This window comes from Antechinus flavipes, chromosome 1, assembly GCF_016432865.1.
Source record: "Antechinus flavipes isolate AdamAnt ecotype Samford, QLD, Australia chromosome 1, AdamAnt_v2, whole genome shotgun sequence".
Classification (NCBI taxonomy): Eukaryota; Metazoa; Chordata; class Mammalia; order Dasyuromorphia; family Dasyuridae; genus Antechinus; species Antechinus flavipes.
Window position 1 is genome coordinate 474,011,608 of NC_067398.1, and position 18,512 is coordinate 474,030,119.

An 18,512-nucleotide genomic window follows, 5' to 3' on the forward strand; every position below is an offset into this window, starting at 1 on the left:
GGTAGAAGACTCAGGGAATGAAAATATGGCCAAACTAAAAGATGATGATGATGATGATATTTATGTGGTATTATAAAATATAATTACATTAATAAAATATTTTTTGGTAAATTTATAGAAGCAAAAAGCATAAGTATATTAAGAGATACAAATATACCAATTTTGTCACTAGATTGTTAAATTAAATGCATATGCACTACATCTGTGTGTTCCTTTAAAATATTTTATAGACCACAAGTTCATAGTTTCTCATACCATACTTTTCTCTATTCATTTTTATGTCATGAAATATTATATTTGTTAATGGATAAAATTTGTACAATGAAAAATATTAAAGTCAGTTGAGGAATAGAAATACTTTTGCTCATTCAGAATTTTTAAGCTGCAAGAGATCTCTAAAAATTATGTAGATTAAAAGTTCATATTTTAGGGGATCTGTGAACTAAGGTGGAAAAACAATCTGTTGACTATTTCAGTCTAATCCTGTATATTTTTATGCATGTAAAAACATTCTGAGAAGTGACACACAGGCTTCCCAAGACTATTAAGGTAGTCATGCTAAAGAAAAAGGTTAAAGAATAAAGTCCACTAGTATTCTAAAAAGATAAGATACTTCATTTTGTAGATGAGAAATATGAGGACCAGAAAAGTTAAAAGAATTATTCCCAGAATGACACATATATTTAATAACAGAGCTGGAACCAGACAACAAGTTTTTGACTACCATTTAAGTACATTATGTTATAGAATAAAGAAACAAATGAGCAAAACAGAGCAAGATGAGCTCTTACTATGTGCAAAAGAGTTTACTAAATTCTGAAGAAATAAATGCAAAATGAAGATAATCCCTGATTTCAAAGCACTTACATCGGAACAGAATATAATACACATAGAAGGTTTCAGCTTTGAGTCCAATGGGAAAGTCCTCTGGCTCATGAGTGAAGTGACAAAAAAAAATGACAATGTCTATTATTTAATGTTCTTTCTAGTGGTGTTGGAATGCTTAATACTACAAAGGACTTTGGTAGCAATACCTTTTTCTTCTGGGTATTTAGTAGATGTGGAGGTACCACCAGCACTAGCAGTCACCAGTATGCATATCCATAAGAGTTGTAACCCAATATTCTTAATGTTGGAGTTCAATGTTTTGAGCAGTCTCTGTCACCATAGGAGGGACATTGGTGGTCAAGGGGATAGTGGTGATTTAATCTTCCTGGCATAATTTACTACTAGCTCTATTTCCTAATGCCTTTCTACTTCAGATAGGCTGTCTTATTTCACATTTTATATAATGATTCTAAGAAAAATGTTGACTTATACAAATATTATATTTATTTTAACTCAGTAAACATTTAGATTGGTATACAAAGTTAAAACATGAGAGATCTACTGCTAGCTCTCATTGAGTTAGAATAAAGAGGAGAGGGTGGCAGGGCAAGAGAGAAATTTTAGGAAGGAGGAAAAATAGGTCAAATGCACAACTGATTGGCAAGTTATTATATAATAATTCATGAGGGAGTTTTACATTAATTTACATAAGTGATTCAAGAAGGGGCAGATTATTGTGGGGAATCAGACAAGATTTTATGAGTTGACCCTTGAGTCAGGCTTTGAAAGAAAAGAAGAATTTCAATAAACAGAAATTGGGAAGATTATTGCTGTTTGTGGAGTTCTTGTTCTTCTTTAAAATAATAGATTTCTCTGGGAGAAAGCAGGTTTCTTGGGGAGGTTTTCTGGAGGCAGCCTTAGTTTCAGTTAAAAGTAATAATCACCCCAAACACAGCCAGGTGATAAAAGTTCAGATCTTTATTTCTTATCTCTTTCCTTAGGCCCAGTTAGCTCAAAGGCCTATCTCTCTGCTTGGTTCCAAGAGCTCTGGCAGATTGTCCCTTGCTCCTGCCTTTGCTTTCTTCAGCCTCTAGCCAGCACCTCCTTGCCTGGGGCTGGGAAGCTTTCTGGAGAGCCTTTCGGATCAGCGTTGGTCTCAGTGGGGGAAGTACAGGAGTCCAGCCACCATACACAGTGGTGTGAGATGAAGTGAATCTGGTTGTGCCTCCGAGAGTGGGCTTCTGCTGAACTGACCAACACTCCCCTCTCAGTCTTTTCAGCTGAACTCCCCAGAGAGCCTCTATCTGTTTCTTATATATGATCGCCTCTGAGAGAGAGTAGGATTATGGGTTTCTCCCAGAATGCTCTCTGGCCCTGAGAGCTTCGAGGGAGGTATGAATTCGGCTATCTCATACTAAACCCTGAAATCTCCCAAATGTGTGAATTCCAATGAGTAAAGGTGTGAACACAAGCATTGTTTCTCAGTTCCACTTAGTACCTTGTTTCTTCTGGCCCATAATATCTCCTTGTAGGATCAGATAATTAATACTGAACCATCCTAAATTAGCTAATTATTGTCTCTATCAACTCTAATGACTTAACAATTTGTAAAGATTCCAACAGCTGTTATTGTAGACAATGTACAAAAGCCTAAATAGAGGAAAGGACATGATTGAAGAGTAGTTTGACTAGACCATATAGTTCTGTATGGGAGCAACTGCTTAATAATAATTAGTGCATCTGTGCATCTTTCCTTCTGACTTCCATTGAAGCTATATAGAATAAATTGTGGGTACCTGCACTATTACCTTATATCAATTCACATCACATTTTCTCAAAAGTCTTTATTTCATAGCAATTATGAAACTCTGGTATAATTGACCATCCAGTTCATGATTGATAAGCAATTATATGCATTTAAATTTATTTATATATAAAACAGACTAGATTAATCTCATCAAACTTTGGGTGATGTATATGTCATTTTAAAATAGTTTCTTACTATTCAAGCATGACATTCTACTTCCTATATTCTATTTAAAGAAATACTCTAGAAGGTGAAGCCAAGATGGCAGAGAAAATCAAGGAAATTGCCTGAGCTGTCACCACTTGCCTTGAAAACTACATTAAATGAATCTTCTAAATGGATTCTGGAGTGATGGAACTAACCAAAAGATAAAATGAAACAATTTTTCAACTTAAGATGACTTAGAAGGACTTTAGTAAAGGTCTTTCACACTTGAGTAAATGGGAAGCACAGTCCAGCATGGACAAACCAATGGGAGCCTCCTAGCCATAGCATAGATCAGAAAATAGTCCTGACTTAGCAGAGCCCTTGTGAGGTGATCAGCCCCAGTACAAAAAGCCAATTTCGAGCTGAAAAATAGGTATGACTAGACTGGCCACCCTAGCACAATGGGCAGCTTGCCAGCATCAGGAGCTCTGGTGCAGAAAGCCAGTGAACAGGCCCCTCTTTCCCAGCAAAATAAAAATATTGGGAGAGTACCTACCATACCAATGGAGCAGAGATCAGCTTTAAACATTATAAAATAACCTAAAAAAATAAGTAAAAGACAGAAAAGAGCCTTAACCAAAGAAAGCTAATATCGAACTGGCAAAGATAAAACAAAAAAATGAAAAAAGGCCAATAACACCAAAATGCAAATATGTGAAGACATAGAAGGAAAGATGAATAGGTCTGAAGAACAAAAAGCATTCTTGAAAAAGATAAAAAGGGATTTTAAAAATCAAATAAGAGAGGTATAGAAAAAAAAGAATTCACAGGAGAATTGTGAAAAATGTATCAACAATTTGGAAAAGGAAGAACAAAAATTAACTGAGGAAAACTATTCCTTAAAAAATAGAATTGTCCAAATGGAAAAAGAGCCACAAAATCCCATTGAAGAAACTACACTACAAAGAAAAGCCACCACAAAGAGGGGTGCCACAATCATTTTTGCATATACAAGTCCCTATTTCTTTGGGATATAAGCCCACTGCTGGATCAAAGGATATGCACAGTTTGATAATTTTTTAGCATAGTTCCAACTCGCTCTCCAGAATGGCTAGATGTATTCACAATTCCACCAACAATTTATCAGTGTCCCTTTTTTCCCACATCCCCTCCAACATTCACCATTATTTTTTCCTGTCATCCAAGGCAATCTGACAGGTATGTAGTGGTATCTCAGAGTTGTCTTAATTTGCATTTCTCTGATTAATAATAACTTGGAGCATTTTTTCATATGGCTTCATAAGAAATAGTTTCGATTTCTTCATGTGAAAATTGTCTCTTCATATCCTTTGACCATTTATTAATTGGAGAATGGCTTGATTTCTTATAAATTAGAGTCAATCCTCTATATATTTTGGAAATGAGGCCTTTGTCAGAACCTTTGACTGTAAAAATGTTTTCCCAGGTTATTGCATCCCTTCTCATCTTGTCTACATTAATTTTGTTTGTACAAAAGCTTTTCATTTTGATATAAGCAAAATTTTCTATTTTGTGATCAATAATGATCTCTAGTTCTTATTTGGTCATAAATTCCTTTTTCTTCCACAGGTCTGAGAGGTAAACTACCCTATGGATTTATTTCCATTTTATTTATAATCTCATTCTTTATGCCTAGGTCATGAATTCATTTTGACCTTATCTTGGTGTATGGTGTTAAGTGTGTGTCAATGCCTAGTTTCTGCTATACTAATTTCCAATTTTCTGAGCAGTTTCTGTCAAACAGTGAATTCTTATGCCAAAAGCTGGAGTCTTTGGGTTTGTCAAACATTAGGTTATTACAATTATTGAGTATTTTGTCCTTTGAACCTAACCTATTCCACTGATCAATTAATCTATTTCTTAGCCAATACCTAAAAGCTTTGGTAACCACTGCTTTAAAATATAATTTTAGATCTGGTACAGCTAGGCCACCTTCATTTGATTTTTTTTTTTCATTAGTTCCCTTGAAAGTCTCAATCTTTTATTCTTCAAGATAAATTTTGTTCTTATTTTTTCTAGGTCATTAAAATAGTTTTTAGGAGTCTGAATGATATAGCGCTAAATAAATAGATTAGTTTAGGTAGTATTGTGATCTTTATTATATTTGCTTGACCTATCCAAGAGCACTTAATATTTTTCCAATTGGTTAGATCTGACTTTATTTGTGTGGAAAGTGTTTTATAGTTTTGCTCATATAATTCCTGACTTTCTCATGGCAGATAGATTCCCAAATATTTTATATTTTTAGCAATTACTTTAAATGGAATTGCAATTTGTAACTCTAACTGTTGGATTTTGTTAGTGATATATAAGAATGCTTATGACTTATGTGGGTTTATTTTGTATCCTGCAACTTTGCTAAAGATGTGGATTATTTCTAATAGCTTTTTAATAGAATCTCTGGGATTCTCCAAGTATACCATCATATCATGTGCAAAGAGTGATAATTACCTATTCTAATTCCATAATCTTTTTTTTAATCTCTTACTGTAGAAGTTAGCATTTCTAACACAATTGAGTAGCAATGGTATTGGGCAACCTTGTTTCAATCCTGATCTTATTGGGAATGGTTCCAATTTATTCCTATTACATATGATGCTTACTGATGGTTTTAAATAGATGCTACTGACTATTTTAAGGAAAAGTCCACTTATTCCTATACTCTCAAGTGTTTTTAGTAGGAATGGTTATTGGATTTTACCAAATGCTTTTTCTGCATCTACTGAGATGATCATATTTTTTTTTAAATTTGGTTATTGATATAGTCAATTATGTTAATAGTTTTCCTAATATTGAATCAGCCTGGTATTCCTGGTATAAATCCTACTTGATCGTGGTGTATTATCCTGGGGATTATTTTCTGTAATCTTTTTGCTAATATTTTATTTATGATTTTAGCATCACTATTCATTAGGGAGATTGGTTTATAATTTTCTTTCTCAGTTTTCAACCTATCTGGTTTAGGTATCAGTACAATGTCTGTGTCATAAAAAGAATTTCTTAGGAGTCCTTCATTCCCTATTTTTTCAAATAGTTTATATAACATTGGAGTTAATTATACTTTTAATATTTGGTAGAATTCACATGTGAATCAATCTGGTCCTGGGGATTTTTTCTTAGGGAGTTGATTGATAGCTTGCTTTATTTCTTTTTTTCTAAGATGTGGATGCAGCAAGATCTTGAGTAATTCTTATTTTGGCTCCTCGGTATTTGAATTTTTTTTTTCTGGCTTCTTGTAATATTTTTCCTTTGTCTGATAGTTCTGAAATTTAGTCACATTATTCCTTGGATTTTTTAATTTGGGTTCTCTTTCAGAAGATGTTTGATGAATTCTTTCAATGCCTATTTTACTTTCTGGTTTAATTATATCTGGGCAGTTCTCTGATAATTTCCTGTAAAATGGTGTCTAGGCTTTTTAATTTTCAGGAAGTCCAATAATCCTCAGATTAGCTCTCCTAGATCTATTCTCCAGGTCTGTTCCAAATAGATATTTAACATTTTTTCTATTTTTTTTCTATCTTTCTTTTTTTTTTTTTTTTTTTTTTTTTTTTTTTTTTTTTTTTTTTTGGTTTTGCTTGACTGAATCTTGATGTCTCAACAAATATATATATATATATATATATATATATATATATATATATATAATATATATATATATATATATATATATATATAAAATAACTCATATATATATACTGAGTTATTTTATTTTTCCAATTCACAAACCCCCCTTTCCTGGGAGTTCTTTATCTTTTCCAATTCACAAATTCTGTTTACCTGCATTCCCTGGGAGTTCTTTACCTTTTGCAATTCACATTTTAAGAAGTTGTTTTCTTTTTTCATTTTATCTATTTTTTCTTTTAGTAAATTATATGCCTTTTCCATACTCTCTAGTAGAGCTTCTCTTTCCTTTCCCCATTCTTCTTCTAGCTCTCTTTTAAGATCATTTATAATTTCTTCTAGGACAGCTTTGTGTGATGGGGACAAGGTTACCTCAGTATTAGAAATCTGCTCTCTTTCTGTATAGAAATTATTGATGGTTAGCATACATTTGGCTTTTTTACTCATTTTTTAAAAAAAGTCCTTAGTGTCTACCTTCAAGGCACGAAGGTTAACAGCTTCCTGTGCCGAACAGGGATAGATATAGGGACAGTAGCTGTCCTGCAAATGGGCTGCTAAGATTGGCCAAGCCGCAGAAATGCCCTGGGAGGAGCTCCAAACCAGAAATGTTTCTGCACTAGGAAATGCAGAAGTTCTATTGCCCCACTGCTGTGCAGATTTGTGGACCATGGGCAAAAGCACCACCCTGCAGAATTGGGCTGCATGGCTGTCCTGTGGTCTGTGGTCTGTGCTGAGTCACTTCTGGTGCTGATTGGGTGTAGCCAGATCTTGGTTAGATTCTGGTGTTTTTTGGAGTACACAACTTTTGGCTTTAACTTCTCTGCTGATCTACTGCTTTACAATGATAGCCAAATCTGTGGTAGAGCCCTCCCTGAAAATTTTCCACCCATGGAGACTGCCCCCACCTCCTCAACTCAGTGTGCTAGCCTCTGGTTCTGCCTCCCTGCCTGCACTGGCCTGCTCCCAACAATCAGGACAAACCTTTCCTGATGATCTTCCAGGCTATCTTTGGATAGTAATCTTTTGTACTCCCAATAATCCTGGATTTCGCCAATCAAGCACTATTTCTAAAGCTGAATTTGATAATTAGTAGTGAGGGTAGAAGGGGAGTTTAGAATGACTCATGTGTCTTCTCCACCATCTTAGCTCCACACCCCCCATTCATTTTTTTGGCAAGATTTCAAGTTCCAATTTTTTCTTCTTCCCTTCTCCTAAACAGGGTAGGCAATTTTATAATAGTTTATACATGTGCTATCAAGTAAAACATGTTTCCATATTGGTCAGTTGTGAAAGAAAAAAAAATATATATCTGAGAATAAAATAAGTGAAAATATGCTTTGATCTGCATTTGAAATCCAGAAATTATTCATCTGAATAATTATGGCATTTGCCTTTGTGAGTGCTTTCTACTTATCTGGAATCATTGTGCTGCTGAAGAACTGATTCCTAATTGAATATCACACACTGTTGCTAATACTGTGTACATTGTTTTCCTGATTCTGCTTATTTTACTTTGTATCATTCACACAGGCCTTTCTAGGATTTTCTGAAATTTCTAGTTTCTTGTGCCACTGACTCCAGGCCCTAACTGTTTAGCTGTTTCTGCTGAAGGGTCCACAGGGGACCTCACTGAGTGGGTAGGGTATGGAGTAACTGGCACTGCTAATAGTTGTAGGGGTATTATAACTTGCCTGGTTTTGAGATAGATTCTAGTGGTGGTGTCTATCATGAGTTAAGGCCTGGCATGTATGTGGGGGGGGGGGAAGGGGGAGAGGAGGTAGCTATACTGAAGCATGTTATAGTGAAACTTCTGAAGTTGCTTGTTTTTCCAGGGCTACAATGAAGCTTTATCAGGGTTCATGTTGGTGGATTCCTATTTTCTCAGGCACTAGTAGGGTGATATCTATCTTTTTGTTCAGGGGCTGTTTTGAAGCATGTGGAAATCTGTCCACTGGAGGAGATCTGTTTGCCTGGAGCTACACTAAAGCACATGGTGATTACCAAAGCTAAAAACTCTTGTCTGCCTCACTAGTAGTTCAAAGGCATGTGGGTAGTACTAGTGTTTCAGTTTGACTGCTCTACCACCCTGAAACTCAGGATTTCTTGCTGGTTTGCTGATGTATTCTTGTGCTATTCCAGAACCTGTCCTGTGGCACTATTTTATGGTTGCCTGGAGGTGAACATGGGAGGACTACATTTATTCACTGCTTACTCCTTCTATATAATTTAGAAATAAAAATTTTAACAGAGAAATTTCCTGCAAAGTTTCTCCCCAGCTTGCTGCTTCTTATATTAGTTGCATGTGTTTTATTTGTTAAAACAACTTTTAATTTTATGTACCCACAAGTATCCATTCACCTCCTGTCAACTGCCCAGTCTCTTGTTTGGCAATAAACTCCTCCCCCAGCAAGCAATCATAAGATTAATTCATCTCTGATCAACTAATATATTAATGATATCATCTTAAATGGCTAGTTCATGTTTCCAGTTTAAGCTTATTTTGAAATACAATGTGAGAACTTTGGTCTATACCAAGTCTCGACCAGACAGCTTTCTCATTTTCTTAACAGTTTTATAAAATATTGAATTCCTTCCCTAATAGCTAAGATCTTTGTTTTTAATCAAACATTAGCAAACTGTTCCCTTTTGCTTCTGTATATTATAAACTCAAATAGTTCCATTGATTGATCACTCTTATTTCTTATGTAGTACCAAACTGCTTTGAGAATTATAACTGTAAATATAGTTTGAGATTGAGTACTGATAGGCCCCCTTTCATCCCCTTTTTTTTTTTCATTGATTCCCTTGGTATTCTTGACTATTTGTTCTTCTAAATGAATTTTATTTTTTCTAACTCTATAAATTTATATAATTGGTAGGTTAGGTGTCATGGCACTGAATAAATTTATTTACATTTTATTGTCATTTTTGTTATATTTACTGAGACTACCCAGAAGTGAGTCATATTTATCCTAATATTTAGATCTGTATTTATGTGTGTAAAGTGTTTTATAATTATATCCATATAATTCCTACGTATTTCAACAAGAAAATTACCAAGAATTTTACAATCTATAGTAACCATAATTAAAACTTCTTTATTTTTTTCCTTCTAGGGATGTGTGTGTGTGTGTGTGTGTGTGTGTCTGTGTGTACAGAATAGGATTTGTTTTTATATCCTGCATTATGTTAAAGTCCTTTATTACTTTAATTTGTGTCTTAGTTTATACTGAGATTCTTTGAGCAAACCATCATTTCATATGCAAAAATAATAGTTTTGTTTATTTACTGTTTATTCTTTCAATTTAATTTTGTCTTATTGCTATAGCTAGCATTTCTAGAATATTATCAAATAATAATGGTTCATAATAATAAGCATGCTTGATTCACTGCTAAGCTTACTGAAAAGGCTCCTATGTTATCTCCATCATATATAGTACTCATTCTCAATTTTAGAGAGGTATAAGTAATCACTTTGGGAAAAGCTCTATTAATTGCTATGAATTCTACTGTTTTAATAGCAATGGATTGATTTTCTCAAACCTTTTTTTCTTTCTTAAATAATCATTTAATTTTAGTTTATTTTATTAATATGTTTAATTATGCTTTTAGTTTTCCTAATATTGAACCAATCCTCTATCCCTGGCATAAATTGGCATATTCCTGAATGTGAATGATCTTTCACATATGCTGTTGCAATCTTGTTGATATTGTTTAATTTGTAGCATTAATAATCATTAGGAAAATTGGGTTATCATTTTTTCCTGCTTTGGCTCTTCCCTCATATTTGTATCATATCCTCTTTTTTACTTTGATTCCTCTTTAAGTGTGTTTTATTTCTTACTACAACTTCCCTTAATCTAACCTTCTTATTTACCTATTTTTGTGCCTCATTCATATGCAAAAATATTCCCTCTTCTCTCATTCTACTCTTGTACTATCTTTTCCTATGCTTTCATTGTTCTTTTGAAAATATCCCATTATGAGTCCTACTCAGGTCCTCTGTTTTAATAAACTTTTTCTAAGACTCCTTTTGATGATAAAGTTAGGTGTCTCGCATATTATCTTCTTATATAAGAATATGAATAATTTAATCTTTAGTTTCTCATTCTTTTTTTTACCTTCTGTAAATGTGTTTAAGTTGATACCTTCTTTACTTTTTAGGTTCTTTTTTTTTTATTTTTTCTAGCCTACTTCTTGATCTTGGACTTTTTTTTAGTACTGGACTTTATTCAATTTCAGAGTAAAGAGAGAAATCTGGCCCAAGCTTCCAATTTTTATCTCTTTCTTTTGCTTTCACATTTGGGGGCTTATAAATTTTAAATGTTTCCAGAGTGGTGTGGGGGAAAAAAGCTTGCTAAATGAGGCACAAAAATTCTGAAGAAAATAACACCTTAAAAACAGAATAGGCTAAATGATAAATGATTTACAAATAGCCAGCAAGATGGAAATGCCTTTAAAAAGCAGAATTGACCAAATGGAAAAGGAGGTATAAAAGTTCACTGAAGAAAGTTCCTTAAAAAGTAGATTTGAGGAAATAGATGTAAATGACTTTATGAGAAGAAATATAGATACAATAAAACAAAATTAAATGAATAAAAAATAGAAGACAGACTTTGTGAAGTCTCATTAGAATAAAAATTGACCTGAAAAATAGATCTAGGAGAGATAATTTTAAAATTATTGGACTATATGAAAGCCAACCCCCTCCCCCACCAAAAAAAAAAAAGAGCCTGACTATTATCAAGTCTAGGAGAGATAATCTGAGGATTATTGGACTTCATGAAAATTATGATGAAAAAAAGAACCTAGACACTATTTTTCAGGAAATCATCAAAGAGAACTGCCCAGATGTTATAGAAATAGAAGGTAAAAATGTCTATTTTACCTTCTATTTCTATAACATCTGGGCAGTTCTCTTTGAACTAGACATTGAAAGAATTCATCAATTACCTCCTGAAAGAGATCTCCAAATCAACAATTCCAAGAAATATTGGAGCTAAATTCCAGAACTATCAGACCAAGGAAAAAATACTACAAGCACCTAAGGAAAAAAAAAAGCAATTCAAATACAGAGGAGCCACAATAAGGATTATTCAGGATCTAATAGCATCCATGTTAAAGGATAGAAGGGTGGGATCTGATATTCAGGAAGGCTAAGGAACTTGGAAAGCAGCCGAGAATAACTTACCCAGACAAAATGAGCATTTTCTTCCAGGGTAGAAGATGTTCATTCAATGAAATAGGGGAATTCCATCTATTTCTGATTAATAAAGCAGAACTCAACAAAAAGTTTGACCTCCAAATATAGGACTCAAGAGAAACATAAAAAGGTAAAAATAAATCTTGGGAACTATATTTCTGCTATAAGTATACATAAAGAATACACATATACATATATACATGGCTTAAGTGTTATAAAATAAAAATGAAACTAAAGGTAGAAAGGAAATCATACCAGAAAAAGGGAAAAGTGGAGGCACTACATCATACAAAGAGGCAAAGGAAACCTATTATATCTGAGGAAAAGAAGGTAAGGGGAAATACATACATAGTGTGTATATTACTCTAATCAGAATTGGCTTAAAGAGAAAAATATTAGACATATTGGATTTACAAAGAAACTTCTACCACCTCATTGAAAAATGGGAGGGGAAAAGTGAAAACTGAAGAAGTAAGCTAAATAGAAGGGAATATAGAAATTATAAAGAAAAAGGTTAAGAAAAGAGGAAGGAGTGAAAGGTGGGGGGAAGGATCCTAAAGAAGAAAGGCTGAGTCAGGCAAGTGGTCCTCACAAGTTTAATACTGGGAAGGTGGGTAAAGAGAAAAGAAAAGAGAAAAGCATAAGCTGGGATTAACAAGACGGCATGAATTACAGAATTAGTAATTTTAACCATGAATGTGAATGGCATTAACTTCCCCATAAAATGGAAGTGGATAGCAAACTGGATTAAAAACAAGAATCCCACAATATGTTGTTTACATGAAACAAACTTGAAAGGGCAATACATACAGAGTAAAGGTAAAAGGCTGGAGCAGAATCTATTATACTTCAGGTGAAGTCAAAAAGCAGGGGTAGCCATATTGATCTCAGATCAAGCAAAAGCAAAAATTGATCTAAGTAAAAGAGATAAGGAAGGGCACTATATCTTGCTAAAGTATAATATAGATAATGAAGCAATATCAAAATTAAACATATATGTACCAAATGGAGTAGCATCTAAATTCTTAAAGGAGAACTTAAGAGAGCGGCAAGAAGAAATAGACAGCAAAACTATAATAGTGAGAGATCTCAACCTTGTACTCTCAAAACTAGCTAAATCAAAATACAAAATAAATAAGAAAGAAGTCAAAGAGGTAAATAGAATATTAGAAAAAGTTAGCTATGATATATCTTTGGAGAAAACTAAATGGAGAGAGAAAAGAGTACATTTTCTTCTCAGCAGTTCATAGAACCTATACAAAAACTGACTATATATCAAGACATAACAACCTCAAATTCAAATGCAGAAAGGGAGAAATAGTAAATGCATCCTTTTCAGATCATGGTGCAATAAAAATGACATTCAATAAAAATCCAGGAGAAAATAGATCAAAAAAATAATTGGAAACTAAATCTCATCCTAAAGAATGATTGAGTGAAACAACAAATCATAGACACAATAATTTCACCCAAGAAAATGACAATAATGAGACATCATACCAAAACGTGTGGAATGCAGCCAAAGTGGTAATAAGGAGAAATTTTATATCTCTAGAGGCCTACTTGCATAAAATAGAGATAGAGAAAATCAATTAATTAGGCTTGCAACTAAAAAAAAAAAAAACTAGAAAAAAGAGCAAATTAAAAATCCCCACTCAAACACAATTTGAAATTCTAAAAATAAAAGTAGAGATTAATAAAATTGAAAGTTAAAAAAAAACCTATTTAATTAATAAATAGAAATAAGAGTTGCTTGCTTCTATGAAAAAACCAACAAAATAGATAAGACCTTGTAAAATTTGATTAGAAAAAGTAAAGAGGAACATCAAATATTAGTATTAAAAATAAAAAGGGAGAATTTGCCACTAATGAAGAGGAAATTAGAGCAATAATTAGGAGTTACTTTGTCCAACTTTATGGCAATAAATTCAATAACTTAAATGAAATGGATCTTCAAAAAGGTAGCTTTCCCAGATTAGTACAGGAAGAAGCAAATTGGTTAAACAGTCTCATTTTAGAAAAAGAAATAGAACAAGCTATTAAACAACTCCCTAAAAATAATCCCCAGGACCAGATAGATTTACATGTTACCTCTATCAAACATTTTATAGAACAATTAACTCCCATGCTATATAAACTATTTGGAAAAATAGGGATTGAAGGAATCCTGACAAATACATTTTTTATGACACAGACAGGGTACTGATACCTAAACCAGGTAGGTTGAAAACAGAGGAAGAAAATTAGAGACCAATCTTCCTAATGAATATTGATGCAAATATCTTAAATAAAATATTATCAAAAAGATTACAGAAAATCATTACCAGGATAATACACTATGACAAAGTAGGATTTGTACCAGGAATTCAGGGGTGGTCCAATATTATGAAAACTATTAGCATAATTGACTATATCAATAACCCAAATAACAAAAGCCATATGATCATCTCAATAGATGCAAAAAAGCATTTGATACAATCTAACATCCATTCCTATTTAAAACACTTGAGAAGATAGGAATAAATGGACTCTTCCTTAAAATAGTCAAGAACATCTATTTAAAATCATCAGTAAACATCATATGTAATGGGGATAAACTGGAACCATTACCAATAAAATCAGGAGTCAAACAAGGTTGCCCATTATCACCATTACTATTCAATATTATATTAGAAACTCTAGCTTCAACAATAAGAGAGAAGAAAGACATTAAAGGAAATAGAGTCGGTAATGAGGAAATCAAATTATCACTCTTTGCAGATGATATCATGTTATACTTAGCAAACCCCCAAGATTCTACTAAAAATCTATTAGAAATAATCCACATGTTGCAAGGATTGCAAATGCTGAAAAATTACCTATGCATATATCTTATAAATAAAAAGTTATAATAATAAAAAAGAAATATTCCACAAGTTTAGCAAGATTGCAGGACACAAAATAAATCCTCAGCATTTTTATACATCATCAACAAAATCCAACAGCAAGATATACAAAGAGAAATTCCATTTAAAATAATTGTTGATAGCATACAATAATTGGGAATCTATTTGCCAAAGGAAAGTCAGGACATATGAACAAAACTACAAAACACTTTCCACACAAATAAAGTCAGATCTAAACAATTGGAAAAAATATTAAGTACTTTTGGATAGATTGAGTGAATGTAATAAAGATGAACATACTATCTAAACTAATCTATTTATTAGTGCTATACCAATCAGACTTCCAAGAAATTATTTTAGTGACCTAGAAAAAATAACAACAAAATTTATATGGAAGAACAAAAGGTCAAGATTTTCAAAGGAACTAATGAAAAGAAGTCAAATGAAGGTGACCTAGCTGTACCTAATCTAAAACTATGTTGTAAACCAAAATCATTTGGTATTGGCTAAGAAATAGACTAGTTGATCAGTGGAATAGGTTGGATTCACAGTACAGAACAATCAATAACTATAACAATCAGTTGTTTGACAAGCCCAAAGATCCCAACTTTTGGGATAAGAATTCATTATTTGACAAAAACTGCTGGGAAAACTGGAAATTAATATAGCAGAAATTAGGCATGGACCCACACTTAACACCTTATACCAAGACAAGATCAAAATGGGTTAATGATTTAAACATGAAGAATGAAATTATAAAGAAATATGAAGAACACAGGATAGTTTACCCCTCAGAACTGTGGAGGAGGAAGGAATTTGTGACCAAAGAAGAATTAGAGATAATTATTGATCACAAAATAGAAAATTTGATTATATCAAGTTAAAAAGGTTTTGCACAAACAAAACTAATGCAGACAAAATTAAAAGGGAAACAATGAATTGGGAAAACATTTTTAAAGATAAATGTTTTGGAAGCGGCAGGAAGTGCGGGATGGTGGTGGCCCAGGAGGATGGGCACAAAAAAACTTGAATGCCAGAATAGATAACCATTTTGCTACAGCATTAGTGATTGCTTGTGTACTCAGTCTCATATCTACCATCTATATGGCAGTGTCCATTGGCACAGATTTCTGGTATGAATATTGCAGTCCACCACCAGAAAATTTCAGTGACTTAAACAAAATCAGGAATGATTTTGTTGACAGTGATCCTGACGAAAAGACTTATAATGATTTACTTTTCCGATATAATGGCACAGTGGGATTGTGGAGAAGATGTATCACTGTGCCCAACAAAAGTATACCTTGATATAGCGCTCCAGAAAAGACAGAGTCATCTGACTTGATCACAGAATGTTTCAGTTTTACATTGTCAGAGCAGTTCATGGAGAAGTATGTAGAGCCTGGAAACCATAATACAGGGATTGATCTACTCCGGACCTATCTTTGGTGCTGCCAATTCCTTTTGCTGTTTGTTAGCCTAGGTTTGATGTGCTTCGGGGCTTTGATTGGACTTTGTGCTTGTGCCTGCAGGAGTCTGTATCCAACCATTGCCACAGGAGTCCTTCATTTCCTTGCAGGTCTGTGTACACTGGGCTCAGTAAGCTGCTATGTTGCTGGTATTGAGCTACTTCATCAGAAGCTGCAGCTGCCTGAAAATGTGAAGGGTGAATTTGGTTGGTCTTTCTGCCTGGCCTGTGTCTCTGCCCCCTTGCAGTTCATGGCTACCGCACTTTTCATCTGGGCAGTGCGTACCAACCGAAAAGAATACACACTAATGAAGGCCTATCGTGTGGCCTAGGTGGACTGCAACTTCAGTTAGAGTTTGCTACACTATAATATTTTTTAATGTCTATTTTATTCTCATAACTTTCTCTTCCCTCCCCTCCCTTTCCCCCTCACTGTGGACACAATTCTATTCTGGGTGTTTATTTAAAGCATTGTTTTCTCACTCTCAACTTTAAATTTGGGTGGTGGTCTTTAAGAAATCACACCCTTCATGCTACGTCCAATAAAGCTACATCCAGAATCTAGAAAAGAGAAATTAGATAAAGAGAATAAATTTATGTCAAGAATATCTATTACCTGGGTGAGACTTATATAAGCAAAGTTAACAAATAACTTCTAAGAGATTAAGATATAAAAGTGAAGTTACAGTATGTATGTTGAATTTTTGGCATTCAATTTAAAAAGTCTCTTATCATTAACCTAACTTCAGTTTTGCTGTTGTAAAGAACCAATCATCCATGGATATGAGTGGTGTTTTCAAATGTTATTTAAACTTTATGTGATGAAGAAAAGTTGTCACATTTCTCTGACTTTTGAAGTGTAGCTTCATCTGAAGTGAAATACAACAGCCCTTTTAAACTGCACTGTGCACAAAATCTTTGAGCAGGGTTGTGAAAAACAGATATTTTAGTTGAAGCTTTGTATGGCTCTCTAGCAGGACTGGAAGTTAGCTCAAACGACAGGGTATTAACTTTTTACTTCCTTTAAAATTTGAGTGTCCTAGATCACTTCCCTCATTGCACAGTTTTACTGAAAGATAACTATGCTTTCTACTAATGTGTACAGGTCAGGGAATTGAATGCTCCAACTGCCATCTAAGTCAGTTAAGTACTCCCTCAAAACATTTGTCCAGAAGAAGGTTAATCCTCAAGATCTAAGGCTTTGACTGCCTATTAATAACTATGGTCTTTATTTCCTGTGATGGAATGAGGTGCATTTTCTCACCCAGATCTCTTTCTTCATGGACATCTCAGCATTGTTTAATTTCTTCTAATTTAGTTATTTTTATAAATATGTGTATAAACTTTTAAACTTTTAAAATCCTATTTATTTATTCCATTTCTGTAGAACATGGCAGGTTTTTTAAAGAAAATGTAAAATAGTAATTTCTTACCATGTCCCAAATCTGTTGTTTAAAAAATAAAATCAGATCAGAAAAAAAAAGATAAATGTTCTGTTATAGGCTTTATTTATAAAACATACTGATAATTGACTCTAATTTATAAGGAATCAAGCCATTCTGCAGTTGATAAATAGTCAAAGGATGTGAACAGACAATGTTCTGATGATTTAATTGAAACTATTTTTATTTATATGAAAGGGTGTTCCAAATAACTATTGATCAGAGACATTTGCAAATTAAGACAACTCTGAGATACCACTATACACCTGTCAGATTGGCTAAGATGACAGGAAAAGATAAGGATGAAGGTTGGAGAGGATGCAGGAAAACTGGGACACTGATGCATTTTGTGGAGTTGTGAACACATCCAACCTTTTTGGAAAGCAATTTGGAACTATGCTCAAAAAGTTGTCAAACTGTGCATATCCTTTGATCCAGCAATGTTGTTAGTGGACTTATATCCCAAAGAAATATTAAAGAAGGGAAAGGAACTTGTACATGCAAAAATATTTGTGGCACCCCTTTTTTTTAATAGCTAGAAACTAGAAACTGAGTGGATGCCCATCAACTGGAGAATGGCTGAATAAATTGTGGTTTATAGATGTTATGGAATATTATTATTCTGTATGGAATGACCAACAGGATGAATACAGAGAAGTTTGGCAAGACATACATGAACTGAAGCTAAGTGACATGAGCAGAACTAGGAGATCATTATATACTGCAACAACAATACCATATGAGGATCAATTCTGATGCAAGTGGAAATCTTCAGCAATGAGAAGATCCAATTCAGTTACAATTGATCACTGATGAACAGAACCAGCTATATCCAGAGAAAGAGCACTGGGAACTACTTGCATTTTTGTTTTTCTTCCCAGGTTATTTTTACCTTCTAAATCTGATTTTTCTTGTGTAACAAGAGAATTGTATAAATATGTACACATATATAGTTTTTTAAGATATACTTTAACATTTTTAACATGTTTGGGATGGCCTGTCATTAGAGGAGGAGATGGACAAAGGAAAAGAAAAGTTGAAACAGAACTGATTGCAAGGGACAATGTTGAAA

General features: G+C 33.5%; 1 protein-coding gene across 1 annotated transcript; it reads left to right on the forward strand.

The window, feature by feature from the left end:
- The first annotated feature begins 15,493 nt into the window (after window positions 1-15,493).
- LOC127546778 (claudin domain-containing protein 1-like) lies at window positions 15,494-16,597 on the forward strand. Its single transcript, XM_051973726.1, is given in 1 exon segment — window positions 15,494-16,597. A coding segment is annotated over 1 exon segment (837 nt). The 3' UTR covers window positions 16,331-16,597.
- The last annotated feature ends 1,915 nt before the right edge of the window (window positions 16,598-18,512 follow it).